A 27,983-nucleotide genomic window follows, 5' to 3' on the forward strand; every position below is an offset into this window, starting at 1 on the left:
TGACTACACTTAAGAGAGGACCTCAGAATAGTGCTTCCTAATAAAATGAATGCTTAGGAACTGGTGCCGAGCCCTGGTCTCAGCCCTAATTGTGTTTTGTTTTCTTATCTGTGATTGCAGGGGGGAAGCAGCCCATTCATGGTCTTTGCCTGAAACGGTGAGTAAGGAAAGCAAAAGGCTGAGCATAACTAAATCTGCCTGTGGAAGGAACAGCAAACAATTCTGTAGCACTCTGACCTTGAACATGGCTCAGGCAAACCACACTGGCTTCTACAGCTGCAAATATCTGGCTAGACCTACTTCAAAGAAGAAGAAAACAGAATCTACAATCTATATATTTATTAATGGTAAGAATTTCATTTTCTATATTCTGTTTGTTATTGCTTTGCAATGGATCACAAATCTACCCAAGGTGGCTTTCCTAGTGAGTATGAAAGAAATGGGCCAGGAAAGAGACTCTATTTTAATTGTAGATACTTTCTGGAGTATCAGTTTTCAACTAGAATTTTCAAGGCCCAGTCACTTGTGTGCTCCATGAAGGGAGAGACTCTGGTCTATTGTTCATCTCTGTACCCACAGCACATAACCTAGTGTCTGGCACATAAGTGGATGAATAAATGAATGACAGAACTTTAGTTCTATTTCTTAATTATTGAGAGGCCCAAAATAGAATACAAGATTTTTGTCCTTCCACACAATTGCATTTTCTTATATGTTGGAATTGTAAAAGATTGTTTTTTCTGCCAAATTGATGAATGTAATGTTGCTATTTTCTCTTAAGTGTTATAAAATTGGTTCCAGTTGACAATGTTATATTATTTCATGTTAATTAAACAAGTATTACGATATAAGAACTGGGGCATACCATTGTACAGTGAAAAGGGCAAAGGGTAAAAATGAATCGTTTTGCTTTATAATTTTTATGGTACTGTTTTTCCCTCCCTAGAGAATGAACAAATAAAGTACTATTCAAAGGGAAGAAATGCATAATCCTTTATGAAGCATACATTCACAATAAAATTGGATCCCTGAGAAAGAATAATAAAAATGGCCTGTCACTTTTTTCTTCCTTGTTTAGTTCTAGCCAATTTCCAAATCTTGTTGAGGGGTATTAAAAAACAAAATAAGACTCTAGAGAACATAAAGCAAAATTAGTAAGTATTGCAGGCACAAAGTCAAGTTAAAAAACAAAACAAAACAACCAGCCATCATCAACAGCTAAATATGCATGTAGGTCTACCTCCTGGTGAGTTAAAGAGCTGGGTCTTTGCACTGGAGACAGTACAAAAGAATTAAAGCTTTGGCGGAACTGATTTTTTTTTTTTTTTTTAAATAAGGCAACTAGATAGACAATATTTTACCCAAACACAATACGTAATTATCCAGATTCAGGATTAGTTTCAGGAGACAGTAGAACAATTGCAAAATATTGACAGTGACCTCTTTTTAGCTACTATCAGCCCGATTTTGACTGAACCACTTTCATGTCCCTGACCCACCAAACCCTGTTCTGACATTTTGTACTTTTCCAGGGGGTAGATAACTGTGGGGAACTGTAGGGGACTGGACATCCTAAACACCCTATTTGTGGTAATAGGGATGCAATCAGCCCAGGTAGGATGTAGGCCAGGGAACCCGGCTTGGGGCAGTCAGTCCACTTCTGCAGGAGAGAAGAAAGTGTGGCCAGGAGTAAAGGAGGCAGGGTGGAGAAGGTGCGGAATTAAGAGCAGAGACTTTCAGAGAGGTAATTCTGCAGCTGAGGGAAAAACAAGACACACATTTGATAGCGATGGAAAAGGTCATATATTCAGCCATCTGTTCCCTTTTTCTAGCTCCACATAGTCTATTATGTTCTTTCCTGCACTTGCGGAGAAAAGAAAGCACTTTGCAGTGGGTCATAGACTCCCCCTCTCTCGATGGGGGACTGGGAGAAAAATTCACTTATTTTAAAATTCTCATAAAACTTTCCCCTGTGCATTTATCAGAATCTGACTTGAAAATCAAACACTTAAATGAATAAAAGAAAACCATCTTTTTCTCTAAAAAAAATAATGTGTAGCTCTTTTCACCCTTAACTCCTATACTATCCAATAGATAGGCAGACAGGGAGTGCAGAACCTATCCATTTCAATTCCCTTTTATGATAAAAGAGAAACTTAGCTCTTCAGAATTATTTCCATTTCAATTATATCTGCAATGTGTCCCCCTAGAGATACCTGGCACACAGTAAGAATTCAATATTTGCTAAATGAATTAATAAGTATTATATGGAATGTTATGTTAAAATTGACATTGAGGATAAATTCCAGGTTTAATGGGGAAAAGTGCCATGACTGATTATTAACATCTGTTGTGGGACTTGGGGAGTAGTGGCCATCGTGTTATCTATTTACCATATCTGTTCTCCTGTAATAGTCCACAAACATTAGCATAAGGTTGCAAGTTCCAATCTCAAAATACTTGCACAGTATTCTGGAAACTGTCTATCTCAAATATTATTCTTTAGAGAAGGGAGGATTGTGAAATTCACAGTGTTTCAGGTTATCACGGAACACACACATACATATACTATACAAGCTCATTAGAAAAATACTTATAATACACTGAGACTATATGACTATTTTAAAATAATATTAAAAGATGTTTGAATCAATAATGGTAGCCATAGAAGAATCTCCTGAATCTTGGTTGTATGCTAATTAATTTAATCAAACATTTAGCGAACAGTTGCTATATGCCTACAACTGTACTACTATGAACAGTAACATCTATTTTGTTATGTGTTTCCTGATAGAGTCTCATATTGGTCTCATAGTCACACTTTATTAAAGTCCAAGGTCGGCTGTGATATAATCCATTAAACAATTACAACTTTTTCAAATAGCCTAACATTGTATGTACTTCTACTTTCATTATTTCATTAATTTTCTTTCTGAGAAAACTTGGTCTTCTGCTCCCATTTTTATTAAACACTTCCATGACAGGTTTACTTTAGTTCAGGGGCACAAAACTTGTCTCTGATGACTCAGAAGATTGTCTCTGGGATTAATAAAATGCTAACCATTTACTAATACACAGCTGTGATTACTCACTATATATTATCTGGTTATCACTTACTTATTATTATTGAATATTTACTTTAGAACATGTTATTCTGTTTGGAGGATTTCTGCCTCGATAAGTATTTGCAGATTTTTGGTATTTCATTTTAGTTTTCTGTAAATATGAGAAACCCTATTTAGACACATTTTTGTAAAAGGCAGATGTGTAGTCTTCTAGGGTTTCAGGAAAAAGAATCAGGAGTATAGCTTTGTCTACATATCACCAAATCCAGTATGCAAATTATGGACAAACTATTATTTGGACATTATTGATTGCCTGCTGTCCCAAGCACGGTTCCTATCTGAGCACTGATTTGCACATATCATCTTATATATAGTATACAGAAAAAGCAATATCAACACTTTGTCATTACAGCTTGTATAAATCTGCCAAACCTCTGACATAATGTCCTAAATCAATTTAAGTACTCAGGTAATTATGTTTAACTAAATTGCTGAATTGTCTGGTAAGTTAAAATCTCTATTAACATAATAACTTATTACATTTGTATGTTTCTTTTCACTTAAACAAATAGTTCATTTACATTATGCCATTTAATCCCCACAACCATCCAGGGAAGGGTTATTCTCCTTTTCGTCCTTTTCGTCCTTTTCGTCCTTTTACGAGTGAAGGACCAAAGATCCACTTCATATCAAGGCTATGTGGGGAGCGATGGAAAAGTGTTAGCAGCAGAACAACATGGTCAGATTTCCCTTCAGAGTCTCAGAGGCGGGAGAAGATGGGAAGGGGCAAGACTGGGGCAGGGAGACCAGATGGGGACCATGCATCCGTGCAGCAGGGCAGGAGGAATGGTGTCCTGAGGTCACCATGGTAGTGGGGAGCAGGAGAGAGTTGGTAGATTTGAGGGATTCTGTTGGCCTCAGTGATCAGAGGTTGGCTGGGTGAGGGAAAAGGAAAAATCCAAGTGACCTTCAGAATTCTTGAAAGGGCAATTAGGCAACTTGCTCCAGGCCCCATAACTCTGCCCCACTGAATTACATTGATGCAAAGACATCATCGTCATCATCCTTTTGGACACACCCTGAACTTGGTCTCATCGAATGGCTTTTGAATGAGAGTAGCTGAAAGATGCTATAGATGTTTGTAAAAATTGCTTTTGTGGAAGTTAATTTAGTCCCCCAGTAATTATAGCTACAAAATTCCTGGTCATTGAAATAAATTGCAAGGTCCCCCAATTATAAAAGATTTCTAGAAGAATACCAATGTCAGGGTGACTTGCTTAGGTGGATTTCGTCCCTTTTGGAGAGAAAAGGGAGCACTTTTGTACTTCTTTTCTGACACTGGTGTACACAGGAAATTGGCCAGGTCAGCCTTTTCTAAAAGTTAGAGGATTTCATTGAAATTGTTATTGTAATATATGACCTATGACTGTCAAGTAAGAAAACTGACTAGAACAGTTTTTTAATGGCATTTCTGAAGTATGTAATACTTTGTCAGTGTCTCCAATTTAGTTAGCAAGACCCTGAACGTAGCATGTTGAGCTTCCCACACTCTGAAGTCAGCTTATATCCCTTCCCTCTCCAGCCTCAAGCTTTTAGGGGCTATTTAAGTATAATGTCTTCTCCTGAAAAATCATCATTGAAAAGCAAAGAAAAAGGGCGGGGGGGGGGTATGGTTGGGTGGATCACTTCTAGTTCATCACTGTGAAAGAAATTTATCTCTTTTCTTCTGTTTCTCTTTACTTGATTGTTTTCCTGAGTTTATTAACGTTAAGTGGATTGGAGTATTTTCATAACAGATTTTCCCACCATTGGTTTTCCCATATGCATAAAACTGAGGAGATTTTCATAACAACTTAATCTAAGATGGAAAAATTATCAGACACATTGGGTATATAACTGAAAAGTAGTAAAATTTCTGACAACCCAAATATTCTGGGAGAGAATGGCAATTATACTTTTTTACATAAATGTATTTAGTGAGGAAAATGCTTTGCCTGGCTATGGGAACTTGAGCAAGTATAAATCTTAACCACATAGATGTGAGTGGGAAAGATCCAAGGCATTCATTTGTGCAGAACTTCAGATTTTCTTAAGAGCTTTTACCTAATTATCTCTGAGAAAAACCAGGTTGGTATTTCTTCCATTTTATATGTGAGAATACAGCCTCAGTGACTTGGGCAAGATAGACAGAGTTCATTGAGTGATGAACCAGGATTGGGGTGAGGTTAGAGCCCAAGGTTAGGATGATTTCTCTTGCACTGGAGTTTCAGCTCCTGACTTCAAACCATGAACTAGCTGTTCATAGATTATATAGTTATTAAATTTTTTTAAATCTCAAATTTCTTTTTTTTTCTTTTTTTTTAGAGGAATGATAGGTTAAGCTGGTTTCAGAGTGTTTTTCTGAGTGGTAAACCTTAGAGAAACAAAGCCTGATCCCAAAGAACTCTCTGTTGTCACCTGTTGGAGACAGGGCCTTGTTTTGGCACCTTTCACCTATTCACTCCACACTCCAGCTCACACGATAGGAGAAAGAGACACAACTCTATTACGTTCAGCAGAGCTTTCAAAACTGGGCATCATAATCTATTAATGAGCTATGGAATCAAATTAGTGGGTTTGCAACCAGCATTTAAAAGAAACAAAAACAGAATAGAATAGAAAATATCCAAGTAAATTGCAAACAGTAAGAGTATTGTTTAGTAAAACTATTTTTGTTTCCATTTTGTACACACGCTTACATATATATCCATTATACCCACATAAATGTAAAATATGCATGTGTGTGGCTGTGTGTGTGTGTGTGTGTGTGTGTGTATTTAATGGGTCTGATTTAATATGCATTGCTTCTTGTGAAACTCAGTATAATAAGTTTGAAAGTTACCAGAGTAGGCCATGTCTGCACTTTTTTTTCTCTCTCTTTTTTTTTTATTTCAGCACATTATGGGGGTACAGATTTTAAGGTTTCAATAAATACCCATTTCCCCCCCTCCCCCCACAAGTCTGAGTCTCCATCATGACCATCCCCCAGATGGATGTCTGCACTTTTTATTTAGGAAGGCAGTGTTAATCATAAGCATCATGTTTTTTTGCACACCACTACTGAAACAGAGGCCTGGAGAAAACTTGGTAGTGGAAAGAACCCCTCTCCTTTTAGTTGGTGTGGGTGCACTGCTGTTGTGTGGTTCTGTGCAATACCCTCATCTCCTTCCTGAAATGGGTTTTCCTAAAAGTAGGTTTGGCCTAGAAGTTTCTGTTAGCAGGAGGCTGTCTGTGCATGTTGATTACACACCTGCTGCATGCCAGTCCCTGTTGTTTGTTCTGTGGGAGGCACAAAAAGCAAAATTACAGAATCCCGTAACTGTGACGTTCCCTAGTTACTTTCTAGGACCATGGCTCACAGATTTGTGAGTATTTTAAAAAGTACAGGTTTTATTTTTTAAAAGAATAACTACTGTTCAAAAGTGGGTCTCTCTAAGGAGTGAAGAGGACTCCTTTAATAACCCTTAATGGGGACTTCTGTCCGTGTTCTGTGGAGCGTGGATGTTGTTCCAACACGGCCTTCCATTAGATTCCCTCCCAGATCCCACACAGTTTGGCTCACACGCAAGATGCGCATCAACACTGCCCAGCTGGGGGATGGCTGAGCAGATGGCATTTGTTGCCCAGTTTGCCCTGCTGGTACGGCAAGTCTAACAAACATGGCCCATGTGACAAGCAGGGACATCAACGAGAGAGTAGCAGGGTCACTCACAGAGCCTTGCTGTTTCCACCTTCCCCCGGTGGTGGCCAGAGTGACACGTGTCAGCTGGGAATGGGTGAAGCATGTGAGCCCTTCATTAGCATGAAAGGAGGTATTGACGCTTTTGCTGCAGGTCAGAACTGTGATGGGCAGAGAGCACCACACTGCTGAACGGATTGTCAAAGCCTCTAGAATATTTCAATGGAAACACTGTCATAATTTTGTGAGAGAAACTTTAATGAGAAAATATTGCCTCTATTCACCAAAATTCACCTTGAATGAAAAGCAGGCTAAAACAGTTAACATTTCAAAGGAAGAAAATGAATCACAAACTCTGTAAAAAAATGTCTTGGTCACATTTATTGGACAAATTATTTAGGAAGTCTATGATGTTATCAATTATTGCTTGGTTACTATCTAGAGTCATCCCTAGTTTTAAACTATAGTTGTCAACGTTGACTCATTCTCCTCTTCCCTCACCCACTCAAAGAGTTTCTCCTTACCACTCTCTTACTGTTTCACCTCCATCCCTAACACATGACTCCTTCCACTTAGTTTCTGAAACATGTGTTTCTTCTAGCACAAATCTTCCAGTAAGAATTGGTTTCCAAAGTTTCGGTCTCAGGGATTGTCTATAATTCCTACCATAGAGTCAGTTGAGCTCTGGCATCACCAGGAAGCAGCAGATGCAAACAGACTGGGTGATGGATCATGTTTCTCTTCTCACATCCTTATCTGATGTATTTGCTCAGGAGACAGATGAACACATTGGGGTGAACAAAGTTTGGACTCTCAGCCTCTGGTCTACACGTCTGGAAACCCAGGTGGGTTTCCTAGAATGGCACAGTCTGAGGCTGATTTGCATTTGCAGAATTCTTCAAATGATCTTCTGTAAAGAATTCCTAGGAATTTTCTGGCTTGTCTGCATACAGCTTCATCAAAAATCTAGTACAAGGTCAAGTTCTGCTGGATTTTTTTGTTTTTCATTTTCATGAAGTTGTGAAAGCAGGGAAACAAATATTTCTAGGGTTTAAAATATACACTGACAATATTGTTGTTTGGAATTATAGATTTTTTTCTTGGGAAACAGACCCTTGTACATCCTAGCTATGCACTCTCTCTAGAGCTAAAGCATGAAGAACATTATCCATTCTATCCATCACTGGGCGACAGCTGATGAGGACCACATGGCGAGAGTTTAGAGAAAAGTCACTTAACTCTTAACCATTTTCCTTTCCAGCCACATGAAAATTTGATGGAAGACATTCTTGATATCTTTAAGCCCTGCCATTTCACATTTCCCTTTTAGAAACATTTCATTAAACACCAAGGGACTCTGACTACAGGAAACACATGTGATTGGGACAGAAGCCACTCATGTCGGTGGATTCGTTGGCAGTCAGGAACGTTTCACCTTCTTTCCTTGGCTCCACCCTAGACTTTGTGTTTACCTAGTATGTTCCTAGGAATTTCATCCTGAGCATTTGATGGTACCTGTAAAATGTTCAGGCCATTTCTTCAGAAAAAGAGCAATTCCTGGTGTTCCCTAAAATCCATACCAGAAAATGTGGGCATGCCAGCTGTCTAGAGCTGCACAGCTAAACCTTGCTAGCAACAACATACCTCTGTATCACCCAGCATTTAGTAGAACTGCATAAGTACTCAAAAATAATCAGAATGAACATAGTCTTGAACCCACTTGGACACAATCTAAGACTTTGAAGAGTTGATGACTGGGGTAGAATCATAAAGTCTAAAAATGGTAGTGAAGTCCAAAGACAATAAAATTGATTATTTCCTCCCATTTTCCCCTACAGTCAAAAAGTGTGAAAAATAGTGATCAAAACTTTATGGTTTTAAGGATTTTTAAAAAAAATCTCCTTCAAGTAAATCTTTTAAGAAAAATGAGCGAGGGACTTTTTCAGAAGAAATCCCCTTAAGCTGAAAAGGCTTTAAGTTTCTGACATTTCATAATTTTAAGAATAATGAAATGCCTGCCCTGCCTGGAGATGAAGAGGTGATCTGTTTTGATCTTTATGGTCTTTCCAGTTCTGACACTCTACATTTTTCCTTTAATTATTTGAATATTTGTTTTGTCATTTGATGCATTTTTGCTGAGTTACCTTGGCAGTCATCTTGGCTAACTGATTGTCCTATTATTCAAAACTGGTGCTTTACTGAAGTAGTAAGCACCCCTCCCTTCCTTCCTTCCTTCATCCAATATCAATTAGTAAGCTATAGTTGAAACAACATGATCTGGGCTTCAGATTGGTCTTAAATCCCTGTTCTGATACTTGCTGGGTCTTTGACTTTGGACAAATTGCTTAATAAGACAAATGGTTAATATTTAGGTAGGTCTTACTTTCTGCTAGGCACCATCCTAAGCACTTTGCATATATTAACAGATTTCATCTTCACAATAACCCTGTGCAGTAGCACTATCATTTTTTAAATATTATATGTATGTGTGTGTGTGTGTGTGTGTGTGTGTGTGTGTGTGTGTCAAAGACTTTATTTTTTCTTAGAGCAGTTGCAGGTTCACAGCAAAACTGAGAGGAAGGTACAGAGATTTCCCATATACCTGTTGTCCCCACATGCATATCCTCCCCCATTGTCAACGTCCCCCACCAGAGTGGTATGCCACCCTAACAATCCTCTGTGCTCCACCTGTTCATCCCTTCCCCAACCCCAACTCCTGGCAAACAATGATCTTTTTTACTGTTTCCATAGTTTTGCCTTTTCCAGAATTCATATAGTTGGAATTATATAGTAGGTAGTCTTTTCAGACTAGCTTCTCTCACTAGTAATATGCATTTAAAGTTCCTGCATGGATTTTCATGGCTTAATAACTCATTTCAGTTTATTGCTGAATAATATTCCATTGCATGAATGTAGCACAGTTTATTTACCCATTCATCTACTGAAGGGCATCATGGTTGCTTCCAAGTTTGGGCAATTGTTAATAAAGCTACTATAAACATCCATGTGCAGGTTTTTATATAGACATGTTTTCAACTCCTTTGGGTAACAAGGAGCACGATAGCTGGGTTGTATGGTAAAAGCATGTTTAGTTTTATAAGAAATTGCCAAACTCTCTTCCAAAGTGGCTGTATCATTTTGCATTCCTACAAGCAACAAATGATAGTTCCTGTTGCTCCACATCCTCGCCAGGATGTGATGTTGTCAGTGCTCTGGATTTTGGCTATTCTACTAGGTATGTAGCGGTATCTTGCTGTTGTTTTAGTTTGCATTTATCTGATGACATATGATGTGGAGCACCTTTTCATATGCTTATTTACCATCTGTATGTCTTCTTTGGTGAGATGTCTGTATACCTTCTTTGGTAAAATGGCCCATTTTAAAACAGGGTTGTTTGTTTTCTTACTGTTGAGTTTTAAGACTTCTTTGTATATTTTGTATAACCATCCTTCCTCAGGTGCGTCTTTTTCAAATATTTTCTCCCAGGCTGTGGTATCTCTTGATGTTGTCTTCTGCAGAGCAGAAGTTTCTAATTTTAATGAAGTCCAGCTTATTAATTCTTTCTTTTGTGGATTGTGTGTTTGGTGTTGTACCTAAAAAGTCACTGCCATACTCAAGATCATCTTGGTTTTTTCCTATGTTCTATAGTAGGAGTTTTATAGTTTTGCATTTTATCTTTAGATCTATGATCCATTTTGAGTTGATTTTTGTGAAGAGTATATAAAATCTATGTCGAGACTCTTTTTTTTTTTTTGCATGTGGATGTCCAGTTGTTCCAGCACCATTTGTTGAAAAGACTATTTTTGCTCCATTGTATTGCCTTTGCTCCTTTATCAAAGATGAGTCGACTGTATTTATGTAGATCTATTTCTGGGCTTTCCATTCTGTTCCATTTTTCTATTTGTCTATTCTTTTGCCAATATCACACTGCCTTGATTACTGTAGATTTATAGTAAGTTTTTAATTCAACTTAGTTCTCCTCAATAATGTATTGGCTATTCTGGGTCTTTTACCTCTCCACATAAACTTTAGAATCAGTTTGTCAATATCTACAAATTAATTTCTGGGATTTTGATTGGGATTGCATTCAATCTATAGATCAAGTTGGGAAGAACTGACATTTTGACAATATTGAGTCTTTTTATCTATGAACATAGAATATCTCTTCATTTATTTGGTTCTTTGGTTTTGCTCATTATGGTTTTGAAGTTTTCCTCATATGTATAGATTCTTATACACAGTTTGTTATATTTATGCCTACTTCATTCCTTTAGGTGCTAATGCAAATGGTATTATGTTTTTAATCTCAATTCTACTTGTTCATTGCCTACATAGGCAAGTGATTGACTTTAGTATTTAAACTTTGGGTCCTGCAAGCTTGCTATAATAACTTATTAGTTCCAAGAGCTTTTTTTTTATGATTCTTTTTTAATTTTCTATATAGATGATCATGTCATCTGTGAACAAAGACAGTTTTACTTTTTCCTTTTCAATCTACATACCTTTTATTTCCTTTTCTTATCTTATTGCATTAGCCAGGATCTCCAGTACAATGTTGAAAAGGAATAGTGAGAAGGGACATCCTTGCCTTGTTCTGATTTTAGTGGGAAGTGTTATATCATATTCATCTCCATTTTACAGAAAGGTTAAGCAATTTGCATGAGGTTATATAACTAGTACATGGCAGAGATGGAAACAAAGTTCTTGTCCTTAACCACATCTCATAGTCAGGAGTTCATATATACATAAAACACTTAGGATAGTGTTTCGTGTATAATATACACTATATATGTGTTTGTTGTTATTACTACTATTATAATTATCATATCTTGAGTGTGGTTTCCTCATCTGCAAAATGAGAAGAGTATTACTTCCTGGGATTGTTAGGGGACTAAATGTGATAACATACATTGCCTAACACTTAGGAGGACTAATCAGTAGTAATCCTATGTGTGAAAGGCACTGTGCTGGGCAGAGTAGGAAGTCCAAAGTTGATACTTTCAAACTTTGAGGAGCCTATAGTTTGGTAGGTCAAATAAAATGGGTTCCAACTAACCACATTGCAGAGAACTACAGAAGAAGAGCAGTAAGAAGGTACAGCATAGGGATGATATGCCGGGGGCATCCCCACCCTTCCCCACTCTTTCCCCTAGCTTTTCTGTGCCAGCTTATTCTTACTCATTTGTCATGTTTCAAGTTAAACATCACCCCTTCTGGGAAGCCACCCTAGGCTCCCCCAAACTAGAGGTGATGCTTCCACTAACCTTCTCCTTTCACACAGGACTCACCTCTTAACAAGCTCTGCAAGGACCAGGACTGAATCTATCTTGTTTACCATGATAGCTCCAGGATGCAGTACAAGGTCCAGTACATAGAAGGTGCTCAATAAATGTTTGTTAAATGAAAGAAACATGGGATTCTAAATTTATATTAGTCTTACCTGGCTTCTTTGACTTTGAAGAGGACATTGAGGGCACACTGAGCAAATAAGCCAAATCTGGGGGCCAAAACTCATGTCATGTGGCCGAATCACCATCCAAAAAATTTCCAACAGACTAGAGCAGTGAATTGTGATTAGCAAAATTAGACTTGACAGGAATAAATGTAAAGGCCTGCAATTGGCTTGCAAAACCCACTAACTACCCTAGTACTGTATGGGGGAGGCCGTGGCTGAGAAAGCGCACATGGGAAAGACATTAGGCTTTTAGTTGACGCCACATTCACCAAGAAAACAAATCCAATCTTGGGCTGCATTAATAAATATATAATGTCCACAATAAAGGTGGTGGCAGACTTATTGTTTAGTTTATACTTCAAGAGAGACATTAAAAATAGAAATTTCTGAAGCATGTGTTTTTGGCTTTTGGCCAGAGGCTCTGCCTCCCAGCCTGTCAGAATGGCCACCTACAGGCTGCAATCCTTTATAAGAAATAAAGATCTCCTTTCAAAACAAACAAACAAAACCCAGAAATTTCAAGCAAATTATTTAACCCCTCTATATGTCATTGCCATCACCTGTAAAATGGGTACTTGCCTCATAGGGTTGCAAGCATTAAGTAATTTGATGATTTTATTATTTTCATTGGTAAGGAACAATTGAATAGAAATGTTTAATCTAAAAAAGTAAAGAACTGGGCGGGGAAATAGGAAACATAAGTATGATAGTCTCCTTCAAAGTTTTCTTACATGAAAAAGAGATTAAGCTTCATCTTTATAATCCTAGATGGCAGAACAGCTTTCTAAGAATGAAAGAAGTCAAGACAGGCAGATTTCATCTTGACATAAGGAAACACTTTCCAACATCCAAAGCTATCCAAAAGTAGAATGAATTACCTTGGGAGACAGTGAGTTCCCCATGTGTCTAGGTAGTCAAGCATAGGACAGGCGCTCACCTGGTGGGACTGGAGGAGATGGTGCCTCAGGACCTTTCTGCTGTTGAGATTCATTAAGTGCCTGGTGTATGTCACTATCATTTATTGATATCTGGCTCAGGCTCATTACATATATCATCTCATTTCATCGTCCAACAACCCAAGTTCTATTATCAGTCTCTTTTTACAGAAAAGTTGGAGAAATTCACTATCATGTTCAAGGTTGCCTACTTCCTGAATTATCATATCAAGCTCTGGGCCCACGTCTGGTTGATTCCAAATACCAGAGTTTTTCCAATGTGTCCTTGCCTGAGTTTCCACTCCAATCCCCTTGGACCTCTGTGTGCAGTATGAAGAGGGGGGCAGTGGGCAGGGGTGCAGTACAGGGCTGCAAACTGGAAGTGTGCAGGCCAGATTCAGCTGGCACACGTTTTGATTGGCAGGCATAGCACTTTTGGCTGCCAATGCTTAATCACTGGAAGAGTTCAAATAAAAATCTGATTTCCAACTTATCTTTAAAAACTGGAAATTCTAGCCACACTGGCCCATACTTCCACTTGGCACCAACTGGCTGCAGCAAGCAGGGACTGCCCTCTTCAGGCATGGGCCCCACACACTCGCATTGGCCACCACTCCTCTTTTCTCACATCCAGTTCCTCCCCTCATGTGCCTTCCTTGCCTCGTACCCCAGAGGGATATCAGTGTGCTACACGTAGTGTGAAGGTTCCAAATGAATGCATAAGAAATCGTGAGTTTGGGAACAGAAAAGTGCCTGCCCCACATTCTAGATGAGGAAGCTGAACCCCGAGGGTCCCATGGTGGCACAGGTCATCAGTGCCTGACTCCAGCAGAACCTGACTCCTGATTCCCCCTGCACACAACCATGAAGGGAATGCTTTCCTGATGGGATGCATCAGGCTGCGGTGTCCCAGTGTCCCAGCTGGAGAGAGGAGTCTGACCAAGTACCTCCTGCACTTGAGAGAATTTCCTCCCTAGTCTCCCTAGTGTGACAGAAGGGTCCAACTCCATTTTTTGCACGCTGAGTTGTTCCAGCAACATTTGTTGAAAAGATTATTCTTTCCCCACTGAATTGTCTTATTGAAAATCAGTTGACCATAGACACATGGGTTTATTTCTAGATTCTTAGTTCTATTCCATTGATCTATGTCTGTCCTTAAGCCAGTACAACACTGTCTTGATCACTGTTGTCTATAGTTTTAGTTTAAAATTGAGAAGTGTTGAGTCCTCCAAATTTTCTCTTCTCTTCTTTTTCAAGATTGTTTTGTCTATTCTGGACCTCTGGAATTCCATATAAATTTTAGAATCATCTTGTCAATTTCTACAAGGAGATCATCTGGGATTCGGATAGGGATTGCATTGAATCTGTAGATCAGTTTAGGGAGCATTGACATCCATGAACATGGAATGTTTTCCTATTTACTTAGATCATCTTTAATTTTTTTACACAGTGTTTTATCATTTTAAAAGTATAAGTTTTGCACTTCTTTTGTTAAATATATTCCTAAGCACTTCATTCTTTTTGATGCTGTTGTAAATGGGATTATTTTCTTAATTTCATTTCTGATTGTTCATTGCAAGTATATAGAAATATCATTTATTTATGTACATTGATCTTGGATCCTGTAATCTTGCTGAACTCATTTATTAGTTCTAATAGTTTTTTAGTGGATTCATTCGCACTTTCTCAGATCATGTCATCTGAAAACAGAGCTTGTTTTCCAAAGTAGCTGCAGCATCTTGATTTTTCCAATCTGGATGCCTTTAATTTCTTTTTCTTGCCTAATTGCCCTGGCTAGAATCTCTAATACACTGTTGAATAGAAGTGAAAGTGGATGATCCTGTCTTATTTCACCATTAAGTATGATGCTAGCTGTTAGTTTGTTGGTAGATGCCATTTATCAGGTTGAGGAAGTTCCATTTTATTCCTAGTTTTCTGAGTGTTTTTATTATGCAAGGGGTTTGGATTTTGCTCAAATACTTCTTATGAAATTTTGAGATGATCCTGTGGTTTTTAGATTTTATTCTATTGATATATTAATTATATTTATTTCTTTATATTAAACCAGTCTTGCATTCCTGGAAAAAAATCCCACATGGTCTTTGTGTATATTATTTTTATATGTTCCTGGATTTACTTTGCTGGTATTTTGTTATGTTCTTTTTGCATGTATATTCATAAGAGATATTAGTCTGTGGTTTTCTTGTGATGTCTTTGGTATTTGTATCAGATTAATACTAGTTTGTGAAGAACTGGTATTAGTTCTTCAAGTTTGGTGGAATTCACTTGCCATCTTGACCTTGGCTTTTCCTTGTGGACAGTTTTTTTTAATTGCTAACTTAATTTCTAGTTATAGGTGCTTTGGGGTTATCTAATTCTTGTCGAGTTAGTTTCAGTAGTTTGTGCCTTTCTAGGAATTTGTCCATTTTACCTGCTATCTAATTTATTGGCATACAATTATAATATTGCTTTATAATGCTTTTTTAGTAATGTCAGTAGTAATGTCCATTGTTTCATTTCTGATTATAATAATTTGAGTCTTTTTATTTTTATTTTTTTGGCTTGTCTGCCTTAAGGTTTGTCAGTTGTGTTCATCTTTTCAAAGAACCAGTTTTTGGTTTCACGAATTTTCTGTTGTTTTTCTATTCTCTTTCATTAACATCCATTCTAATCTTTATTATTTCCTCCCTTCCACTTGCTTTATGTTTAGTTTGTTGTTCTTCACTTAGTATTCTAAGGTGGAAATTTAGGTTATTGAGATTGTTCTTCCTTTATAGTGTAGGCATTTACAGCTGTAAATTTCCCTCTAAACACTTTCAGCTTCATCCCATAAGTCGTGGTAAGTTGCATCTTCATTTTCATTCATCCCAAAGTACTTTCTGATTTCTCTTTTGATTTCTTCTGTGACACATTAGTTATTTAGGAGTGTGTTATTTAATTCTCACATATTTGTGAATTTCCCAAATTTCTTTCTGTTATTGATTTCTAATTTCATTCCACTGTAGTCAGACAACATACTTTGTATTATTTCTATCCTTTGAAAGTGACTGCGGTTTGTTTTGTGGTCTAGCACATAGAGAACGTTCCATGGGCACTTGAGGAGTGTATATCCCACTGTGATGGGTGTTCTACACATGTCTAGTAGGTATAGTTGGCTATTAGGGCTGTTCTTCTCTCCCACTGCCTTTTTAATCTTCTTTCTAGTTGTTTTATTCAGTGTTGACAGTGGGGTATTGAAATCTTCACCTCTTATTGTTGAATTATTTCTCTCTTCAATTCTGTCGGTTTTTGATTCACCAAGTGTTTTGGTGCTCTGTTGTTATGTGAATATGTGTCTATAATTGTTATATCTTCCTGTTGGATTGACCCTCTTATATTATTAAATGTTCCTCTTTATGTGCACAAACATTTCTTATTTTAAGATGTATTTTGTGTAATGTTAGTATAACCTCTGTAACTTTTCTTGTGGCTGCAAAGCTGTGTTTTGAATTGCCAAAGGCTTTGATGGACAGTATAAGTTAGTGAAGAACTTGCCTCTTTTCTTTTCTTTTGGTGTTCTTATTTCAAATGAAATATTTTGCCAATCAAAAAACTCTCCTTGAGCATTAGGTATAGTCCAGAATATGAAGACCTGTATATGAAAACTCTTATGTCTACATAGAGCCCTCCTCATGGGATTGGTTAGTTTCTTATCCTTTCTCCTTCATCCTCAATAAATGAAAATCACATCATCCTTTAAAATAACTAGGAGTCCTCATGACCAGGACTTAAAGTTAAGAAAAATGAAATTAAAAGGAAAGGAAGTCAGGAAAAGGTTTGTAAAAATCATAAAAACGTACATGTGCTAGAAAATAAAATGTTTACTCTTGAACCTGTCTTCAAATCAAAAAAGTTCCCTAAATTTTGGGGCTCATGCACTTGCTCTCAATCCAGCAGAAGAACTCCTAGGTGATGCCAATTAGAAATGGAATAGAATGAGGATGGCACACTGGGGCCTCTCTGTCTGTGTCTCTTAAAGTGCCAGCGTGATTACAGATTTCCAAAGGAAAAAACACATTTAAAAAATAGACATAATTCCATTCTGAGCAAGGGTCTCTGTTTGATCTTTCCCTGTGTCTGAGCCTGCTTATTGTCCCGAGGGATAAGTGACAGCCCAGACACTCCCATTGGGTGAGAAAACCTCATATTCTGTGCCAGCTTCCTGTCACTGCTTTGAGCTCTAAGAGTTCAGAGAGGTGAGGGAAGCGTGACCTCTGCCTGTGTGTTGGCACGAGTCCCTGGTGACAGTGTGTCTGAGCTGCCACTACACCGGCAATCCTTGGAGCAGCTCTTCCTCACTCTTTCAACAACCAGCCAATTTGGTCTCAGGAAACCACTCTGCAGTGCTGGCTGGGTTTGGAAGTCATTTTTAATTTTGTGACAAAGACAAATGTGCCCTAGGGGAGTAGTAAGTGGTTTTACTGGTGATATTAATGGAACCATGACCTCTTCTGTATCTATGGTCCTACAAAACAAAATATGTTTGTATTATAATATGTCAGGCAAGTTCATTCTTAGCCCTTCCTTGAATAAAATTGCAGAGGAAATATACTATTAATACGCCCAGAGGGTATTGTGTGTGTGTTTGTGTGTGTATCTATAGTCATGAGTTCATTTGCAAACACAGGCATTACAATGCCTCTAATGATTGCCACAAACTATGTGTGACAATGTCACAAACTATGTGAATTGTGTTGGATGGACACAAATCCCTGAAGTTCTGACATCTTGGAACAGAATCTCAGTGGGCCCAGTGATGAAACTGGTACTGGCTTTTCAAAGGCAATAGCTATAGCAAAATTTAAGTGTTTGGGGTATCTGAAATAAAAAAGGGAAAGAAGAAATTCAAAGGCATATTGAATTAGTCTCTTCTATTAATATTTTCATTGGGCTTTGGCATTCATTAGCCTAGAAATGGCTACACTAATGTTTACTATTTCCTGTAGGAACTTTCTATGCCAGTGTCCTTTGTTGAAATGGCTGGTTAAGGAGACAGTAAATTAAATATGAAGGATTTACAGTTTAGTTAAATGAATTAAACCATTTCCTGGTGTTTGTGTTTACCTTGGGACTCACAAAGGAGACAAAAAATACAGACTCACAGGAGGAAGGAAAGGAATGATCCAATCCCAGTAGTCCCTGACTGGATGCCTAGCTCAGCAACTTTACTTAAAGAAGGAATTTAAGGCTGATAAGGAATCCTTGTCTCTGTATAATTAACTTTTCCTCTCTGCAAATGCTACTACACCCACTGAGATTTTCTAATAAATATACAACTTTATTCATCATGACAGTTAATGTCTCGTTCTATTATAGAAGGCAAAACTAAAGTAAATCAAATGCGAACTTTATAGTTTTCCTTAAATAAAAGTGAATGTTCCTTTATAATTTGAGTTTTGACTCCAGTAATTAAAAATATTATTTTAAAATAACACATGCTCCTTCTAGAAAGACTGACAAATACAGAAAGTAAATAAGAAAACAATAACAACCTATAAAGCCACCACCCAAAGATAATCATTATTAACGTTTTAGTGTTTGTTTCCAATCTTTTTTCTATGCCACTATATGAATACATATTTATACTTTTTATAGTTAAGATGATGAGTTAATTTGTGATTTTCACGTCTACCTACCCCTCTTTCTCCGTAAGTTCAAATGTCTCATAATACTAATAAAAAGAAAATTAACAGCTAATACATAGGGCTAAAGAATGCCAGTCACCATTTTAAGTGCTTGACATATATTAATTCATGTAATCCTCACGACAAACCTTTGACATAATTTTACAGATAAGTTGCAGAGGGTGAAATGATTTATTTGCGTAAGGTCTCATAGCTACAAAGGACCAGAACCAGGATTCACACCCAGGCTGTGAGTGTATGCTCTTAACCACCATGATCTGGGGCCTCCCTCCAACTCTAAACAGCCCCAAGCCTGCCCTCACAACCCCATCCCTGGATGTCTCCTTTTCAGAATTTCTGTAACACTGTACAGTGTGACATGGCACTTACTTTCCCCACTGGACATGTGAAAATCAGCCTCCATCTCTGAGAAACTATTGCCACCTGCAGCCCCTCTGATGGGAGGACTCTGCCTCCAGAAAAGGCAGCCAGGCCCTGCCTCCAGAAAAGGCACTCAGCACCCAGCGTGGTGCAGTGCAAGGAGCCCTGGATTGGAGCAGGAGAAACTGACCTCCAGGCCTGGCTCTGCTCATCCAGCCAACTCGCATCTCCTGTTTGCACCTCTTTTCTCACCTGTAAACTGCTAGGGTTGGGAAGCTATTGGCTCATTCATTCATTTGGTATACATGAGACAGAGAAGAACACGATCCATTTCACCTGTCTAGGAATTAATTCATCATTCAAGGAGTACCCAGAGAAATAAATTGCCAGTTCAGTGCCTGGCATTGCAACAGGATCAGTGGGGCCACGGGGAGAGTCCCTAAGGTGGGCTGGGGAGAGGAAGGAGCAGGAAGGGGCCTGGTAAGACTTCCCAGAGGACTCAAATAGGAGTCATATAGGTGCCTCGGGGCTGCGAGACGGGCTGTGGTGACAGGTCCCTCTAGGCCCTCTCTGATTCTCACATCTGTGCCTCCATCCCATACTACTATGTGCCAGACTATTCCATCTGCAGCAGGCTACTGCAATGCCCCCCCCCCATTTTTTTCTTTTGGCTTAAAACTACAGGAATTTATTGTCTCTCAGTTCTGGAAACGACAAGTCTGGGGTGTCAGCAGGGCCAAGCCCCTTCTGAAACCTGTAGGGGATCCTTCCTTGCCTCTTCCTACCTTCTGGTGCTTGTCCGCAATCCTTGGCTTGCAGTTGCATCACGCCAATCTCTGCCTTCACCTTCACGGGGTGTAAGTGGCTGCATGGCCTGTATGTCTGTCTTCACATGGCTGTCTTACAAGGATTAGAGACCCACTCCTGCTTAGCTTAAGTAATTACATGGGCGACAACCCTCTTTCCAAATGAGGGCATATTTGCAAGCGCACAGGGACTAGGACTTCAACATATCTTTTGAAGGGGACACAATTCAACCCATAAAAATCCCCGTAGCCACCATCTAGTTTAGGCATCCATTGCCTGCTTACTGCTCTTGTTTCTCTCCAATTCACTCTCCACTCAGCATCCAGAATGAGCTTCCTAAGCTACAGATCTGAGAGAGGACCAGCAAGCAGGTCCAGATGGGGAGAGGTCACAGGACTTCTTTCCCCTTGAGCATATGAGGCCGGAGCCAAGGGAGCAGGAGAAGATCAGAACCCAAGGACTCTTGAATAGATCATTGCCTGAGGATGTCAGTGGATTCCTGAGAACTGGGACAGGGTAAACTGTGAGAATGTTTTGAAAGGATGTCATGCTCATTCTGGTTTCCTGGAGGAATTACAGGGAAGCTGAACAGAAGGTGGTTTGAATCCTACTTGCCTCTAAGACTGGCCAAATGCCACACTTTTTAAGGAGGTATTTGGTAATTATTTAAAGCCTTTCCAGACCTCTCTGCAGGCACTTGCACATACTTTGCTATTAGTAGATAAGAAGTGCATGCTAAAGAAACAGACCTAATATGCATATGAAATATACTCAACACTTGCCTCTTGCCTCTCCCTCTCCCCCTAAGCAGCTCAGATCTTATTCATTATTATTAGTCTGCCAGGAAAGGCCTAGAAAACCTTTCAGTTGTGCTTCTGTCATTTAAATGATAATCCTCTCCCCAACTCTCTCCACTTCTGCATCATCTCTAACTCTCCAAAGAGTGTTGACTCTCCCCACTGCATCTGAGCCCTTTGAGTTCTTAGGAAGGCTCCAGAGGATGACACTTCCAAAGGCACTTAGCATAGCTGTGGTGAGAAGTTTATGCAAAATATTCTCCTTTCTCTCTTACTGCACTTTTATGGCTTTTCCCCACAGAGGTGCCCCCGTATCACAATTGCATATTAGGGTATCGGGGCAATGTGATCAAAGGCCAAGAACTGAACAAAAAATCAGGTTTGATTCTTTTTCCGAGCAAAAACATGAAGGGCCACATTCAGAGACAAAGAGTGTGGATTTACAGATTACATTAGGGGAGAATGGTGTAACTGCTGCCGCATCATTTTGCCCCACCAGCTCCAGTGTCTTGATGCTTGCAATTCAATTGTTTTTATATATACATGTATATATTTCATTTTTTTCTCATTCAGATACAGGTAGACCTTTTGTAGAGATGTACAATGAAATACCTGAAATCATATTTATGACTGAAGGAAGGTTGCTTGTCATCCCCTGCCGGGTCACATCACCTAACATCACTGTTACTTTGAAAAAGGTAAAACTGAGTATTGCTACTCTCAGAATGTTTTTATTGCAAATGAGCATAGTGAAGTTTTAATCCTTTTACCTCTCTGGAATAATTTCCTTTTAAACATTCGGGCTTCTCAGTAGAATTTTCTGGAACATCCTTTTTACTATAAGGTATAAGTGCCAGAAGTGATCCCCATGCATGTATTTAAACAGAATAAGATGACAACACTGTAAGCATAAATCTGTGTGAATAATGAAATAACTGAAATGATAAAAAGTTTTACATATTGCCACAAATCTAAGTGTGTACAAATGTGAGAAAAACCAATTCTACTGCTTATATAAATTAATAACTTGGCAGAGCATGGTTCATCCAGAGTATTGCTAAAGTCAGAAGCATCAGCAGGGTGCCTGATTCTCCAAGCATCCCCATGTTCTTACTTCATGCATACAGAACCACCACCTTTGGTTTGAATTGGCAAGTTCCTGGTGACAAAAGGCTTATCTCCTGCTGAGCACCCAAACTTAGCCTCTTAGGAAAAAAAACGGGGGTGGGGGCTAAAGGGGGAAGAAAACCATACATGAAACTTTTCTTTATATTATGTTGTAAATTGTACATGTGGAAAAGGATTTAGGGTAGAATCTAATAAAGACAAAAATTAAATGTGACATTCTAGTGAATTAATCAGCAGTAAAAGTTAGGGGTATATTAGGGCTGAGAATTAGATAAAAATTCCCCAAACAGAAAGCAGTACTAAATTCTAAGAACTTAGAGCTTTAAGACAAAATGTTAAGGCTGCCCGAGGCAGCACCTAGCCCAGTCCACCACGCAGCAGGTACTAGGAGCATTTGGTGCCGGTGGTGGCGCTAGTCAAATTGGGAAGGTTTAAAGAGTGGTGTTCAACATCACCTACTGATCCTGAGTCCTGACATGTGGTAGAGGTATCCCCCGTCTTCTTCCCTTGCATTCACTCTCTTATGTTGTTAATTTAAGCCCTCACCATGGTGCATCAGGGGCAGATTTTGGCCCCCATTACATGCGTGTGTCATCACCAGGGAATATAAAACCATTGTATGTCAGAGCTGGAAATACCAGAGGAGTCAAACTCCTCGTTGGTCAAGAAACAAATGAGGTTCTCAGGGTAGTAGGGACTTCCTAGGCCATACTGGGCACAAGAGCCAATATCCTGACTTCTCGAATGGTCTTGTTTATGTAGGAGAAAGACCACGGTGGTGCCACGCTGCCTGAGTCCTTACCACACTGCCAGTTACCTGCTTGGCAGACTAACAAGTTATTGACCCTCTCTGCACCTCAGTTTCCCCATTTGGGGAATGGGGTGACGACAGTAGCACCACACCTCACGTGGTCGTTAGGAAGGCTAAAGGAGGCAATATGTGGAAGGCACTTAGATTAGTATATGTTCTGTTCTAAGTACAAGATAAGCCCTATTTAAGGGTTAGCTATTAGTAATATTTATTTAAACTTAATACTGTACTTGATTCATTATCAAGTCATGTCTTCAATAGCATGGCATTACTACTCTTAGTCTGAGATAATAATTGCTATATGATTAATACGGAAAACACTATGGGGAGAGGGAACCTCTCTTTCATGTAAGCCCTAATGCAGATAGGTTTTTGGTCATAAGGAACATTCCAACCACGTGTAAAAATCTGGAGCAGAGGGGTGTTTATTTACTCTGTTTTTCTACCTAAGATCTATAATGCACAATTTTTTTTTTATAAAGAGAGAGAAAGGTATAAAATTCTAACTGAGATTTTTGGTTTGGCATATATATATTATTGAAAATATTTTAACTTATTACAGATTTTTTGATGACATGACATTAATATCTTTCCCTTCCATTTCTCTTATTGGAAAGATAAATCCCTTCCATTTCTCTTCCTTTTCTTCTAATTCACTGTCCCCTGACTTAAATTTTTCTTGAGTTTTAACCTTAAATGTTTGCGCTACACTATAAGAAAAGGTTCTTTTCCCTCTGAATGCAGAACATTCCTGAGTTCACAGGTAGAATCTTAATTTACTAAAACATGAAATGAATCATTTCATTGCTTTCAGTTCTTTGTAAACAGGATGTAATTAATTTCAAACCCAAGTAACACTGGTAACACATACCACCATAGATATGTTCACCGGGAAGGAGGCACAAGCGACTTTTGGACGAGAAATTTCTGCCATAGGATCACAAATCCAGATTAGCTCCTTCAACAAGCAATATAAAATAAATATAAAAGATAAATGGATACAGAGATGGATGTCAGATGTATTTTTTAAAAAAGAGATAGAGCTGGTGCGGTGGCTCATGCCTATAATCCTAGCACTTGGGAGGCCTGAGGCGGGAGCACCCCTTGAGTCCAGGAGTTGGAGACCAAGCTGAGCAAGAGTGAGACCGCATCTCTACAAAAAATAGAAAAATTAGCCAGGCGTGATGGCACGCCTGTAGTCCCAGCTACTGGGGAGGCTGAGGCAGGACGATCGCTTGAGCCCAGGAGTTGGAGGTTGCAGTGAGTTACAATGACGCCACTGCACTTTACCCAGATAGACAAAATGAGACCCTGTTTCAAAAAAAAAAGAGAGAGAGAGAAAAGTTCTTTATGGCTGTTTGATCTTTCCTTTATAATCTGTTGAGGGATGGTAATCTCATTTGGTTTTTTCTTGTCCAACCAAGGATAAGTAATAGTGGCAGTCAGAGTCCACCACCTCTGAAACTGAGCTGGCAACCTGGCATCAGGGGACTTTAGTGGGGCCACTCTAAGGATCAATGACCCTTTATAAAGTTTAATCCCAAGGAAGAGTGTTTGTATTGTACTCTTTAAAAATTAAGTCCTTAATGTCAGAAGAAGACAAAGGAGAAAATCAAATCACGGATTCTTTTATTCTGTATGGACACACCATGTTTAGGACTACTCCTGAGAATTCGAGAGCACTTCATTCATAATAGTTAGTGTCTGGCCTCCAGAGGCTCCCCCGTCAGCAGCATCAGCTTCTGGTGGTTTCCCTGCCAGAGGCAGTGTCGATGGCTTCCTTGTGATGCAACAGGATTGAAAGAATGATAACCCCAGTGAGTGCCAAGTGATCGTTATGAATCTTGGAGGACCTGTAACTATTTATAGTCCTTTGAAGACAGGCACCTCTTTAGTAAACCATGGAAAATGGGGGAATAAGCTGTGGCCTGTGAAAGGCTCCAGATGAGGAAGACAGATAAGGATAACCTGGTAGCCCAGTGGGAAAATGCTAATTGGCCTCTCTGTTGAGCATCAGACCACTTTACTATGATTTCCAGAGGCCAGAGAGTTACGGGCTCCCGCTAGAAGCCTGGCAGGACAGCTAGATCTATCCTGGGTAGGTGCCGCTTATTGCCAAGGCTGGTAATATAATATCATGATTACTATAATTTATCACAATACAAATACATTTTGCTATATGCAAAGAAAACTAAAGAACCAGTTATAACATACTGGGGTATTTATCTGTACTATTGTTATTTTATATGAAAACTGTGTTTTCACAAACTATTAGTGAAGCAGTGGTTTTTCCACGTGCTAAAAGGACGTTGTTAATGCATGTTTCTTCCTTTGCAGTTTCCATTTGACACTCTGATCCCTGATGGAAAAAGAATAACCTGGGACAGCAGAAAGGGCTTTATAATTTCAAATGCAACGTACAAAGAAATAGGGCTTCTGACCTGTGAAACAACAGTCAATGGACACTTGTACAAGACAAACTATCTCACATATCGACAAAGTGAGTGATGCTCCAAAGGCCTGAGGACAGCAACATGCTCTGTGGTTTGTCCACTTAAGGAAACCTTAATTTTAAAAAATTTTCTCTCTTATGCTTGCAGCCAATATAATCACAGATGTTCAAATAAGCACGCCGAGCCCGGTCAAACTACTGAGAGGTCATACTCTTACCCTCAACTGTACTGCCACCACCCCCTTGAACACCAGAGTACAAATGACCTGGAGTTACCCTGGTAAAGTGAGTGGCCCATTTTTCTATTTCTTCTGCAGAACAGTATTTATTTTTAGCAAGTGAAATCCCACTGGGTGTTTGAGATGGGAAAATTCAGAAAATCATGACCCCTGTGACTGTGTTAGTCAATAAAGATGCTTTGGGTTGGGTTTGGGTGCTTTCCTCGCCTGGCCATTTCAGGACTGTGATATGCATAGATATGGTCTTTTGATGTCTGGAGGTTTTGTTTGGAAGTGTCTAGCCTGGTATTTCTATTGCATGATTCTGTGTGGAAAAAGGGATTGTTTCATTCTTGGAAACTATTCTCTCGGATTTAGAGATGAGAGAGAAATTTATCACTAAATGCCAGGCAGGGACTGTCTTTTGTAACAACAACAACTTTCCAGGAGGCTGTCTTTGTCAGCGCATTCATTTCAGATTCTGGCAGACAGTCAGGCACCTGATTGGAGCATGTTTGGAAAAGATATTACAAGCCAGCCATTCAATATGAAATGTGTTAAGTGTCAGAGGAACAATTCTGCCCTTCAGAAAAATGAGAAGAATGAAGACTGAGTTGGGTTCCCTTATTGAAACATCCTTGTAAACAATAATTATTTTAAAAATATGTAAATTGGGAAACCATGAAGAAAATTTCGACAGTAGTTCCAGCCCCCATTTCTTCTGTGTTAGTGTGATTTACGTGGCATATCCCAAGTACAGTCATTTGTTATACCATTCAGATTAACCAATCACAAAGTCAATTTATGATTAAATTATGGATGAAAAATTAATGCCTCAGCCCCTGCAAGCCATTTTTTTTTATATCAACATCCCTTGCCATGGAAATACAATAACCTGGCAACAAAAAGGTATAACAAATGTCCTGAATTAAGGACTTATATCAGTCATAAACTACTTTCTAAAAAGTGGTATTATTTTAGTTAAATAAAAATGCTGTGACTTGTAGCAATATTTTCTGAGTTTTGATAGAAATCAAATATTCCCAATCAATGCCAAAAGGGAAGATACTTTTATCCTGTTAGTGTTGCTGCCATAAGTAAGAGTATTGATAATACTTCTATTGAATACCAGTAATCTTCTAAATTGGCACTAGAACTTTCTGTGATGGAAATATTCTGTATCTGTACTGTCCAATACAGTAACCACTGGCCACATGTGGCTAATGAGCATTTGAAATGTAGCTAGTGCAACTGAGGAATTGAATTTTTATTTTATTTAATTTTAACAGCCATATGTGGCTGGTGGCTGCAGTACTAGACAAAACAATTCTAAGAGACAGATGAATTATTTTCCAAGTCAGAAACAATACCAACGTTACTCAAATTTGGGAAGGAAAGAGTTCTGAAAGGGAGAAGTAATACCTATATACATAGAGTTGCAGAAATTCCCCTCAGTCCGTTATTTTAGGGAACTGATTCTCTGACTTTTGATAGTAGTGATGGTTATTGCCGGGAATGAAGAAAATGGCCTAAACATGTGTCTGTCTGTTCCAAAATGAAAATAAAAGGACAGGTGGGCAGATGTTTATTAAACATGGCACAGAGGAGAGCTAAGTTCAAGACCCAAAGATCAGTTTTGGATAGCGTCCAAAGTCTTTTTCATGCCCCCTACCATGCTCCCACACCCTTCCCCCACCATGGGGAAGGATTGAGAGGAGGAAATAACACGTCATAAAATGTAATGCTTAAAAAAAAGGAACAATTAAAGGACAAGGCAATGTGATCTCATCTTCTCAAAGCAGTGAGCAGGTCATGGTGGCCGGTTCACACTGCTGAGCCTAAGGCCTTCTCTTGGGCTTCCCTGAGATAAACATGGGACACCTTCCAAGTGTTGGCTAAACTTGCCGATGGCTTTGTATGTCCCCAGATCCATTTATTATGGTTGAGCAGAAATTGGAAACCGTTACTCAAATAGTGAAATAATGAAATTGTAGGATTATTGTACCTTAGTAGGTATAGCCAGGACTCATTATCTTTTCCTTCATTTCTGGTAGGGAAGCCAAAGAAAACTCACCCGATAATTTATTAAGAGAAATACTGTCATTGAGCTGGACACTAAAGCTAATTATTGCTTGCGTTTGTATGTGACAGCTATGCCTGGAGAATAGGTTACCGTGTAGAGAGGTGTGTGTGGGAGAGGAAGGACCCTAGATTTACACTCAGAAGACCTGAGTTCCTGGCTATTTTGGCCAGTGTCTCTGTTGCTTCAGTTTCTTTATCAGTAAAAGGGCAATAAGCCTGCCAGTCTCACTAGGTTGTTGTGAAAAACGAATGCCATAAGGTACCTGAAAGTCCATTTGAAGAAACATAGGTACTAAATAAGTGCTACTATGCTACATATTTGAAGCACAACTACAGAGAGATGTGGTTACCAAACATTTTGCTCTAGGAGGGTTTGATATGCTTCTTAGCATATAAAAAGAAGCTGTTGTTAAAACAATGGTCTGAGGCATGTTAAAATGCTATATAACTTCAGGCATGAACAATTACTCC

At 38.9% G+C, this 27,983-nt stretch overlaps 1 protein-coding gene across 1 annotated transcript in view; it reads left to right on the forward strand.

Annotated features, from left to right (window-relative positions):
- The window catches only part of FLT1 (fms related receptor tyrosine kinase 1), a 171,072-nt gene that overhangs the window by 31,487 nt on the left and 111,602 nt on the right, over positions 1-27,983 (forward strand). Inside the window, exons 3-6 of the mRNA XM_076009526.1 lie at positions 121-347; positions 21,395-21,519; positions 25,098-25,260; positions 25,361-25,497. Coding sequence (XP_075865641.1) covers positions 121-347; positions 21,395-21,519; positions 25,098-25,260; positions 25,361-25,497 — 652 coding nt within the window. The remainder of the gene's footprint in view (positions 1-120; positions 348-21,394; positions 21,520-25,097; positions 25,261-25,360; positions 25,498-27,983) is intronic.

Source organism: Microcebus murinus, chromosome 13 (genome assembly GCF_040939455.1).
Source record: "Microcebus murinus isolate Inina chromosome 13, M.murinus_Inina_mat1.0, whole genome shotgun sequence".
Lineage (NCBI taxonomy): Eukaryota > Metazoa > Chordata > Mammalia > Primates > Cheirogaleidae > Microcebus > Microcebus murinus.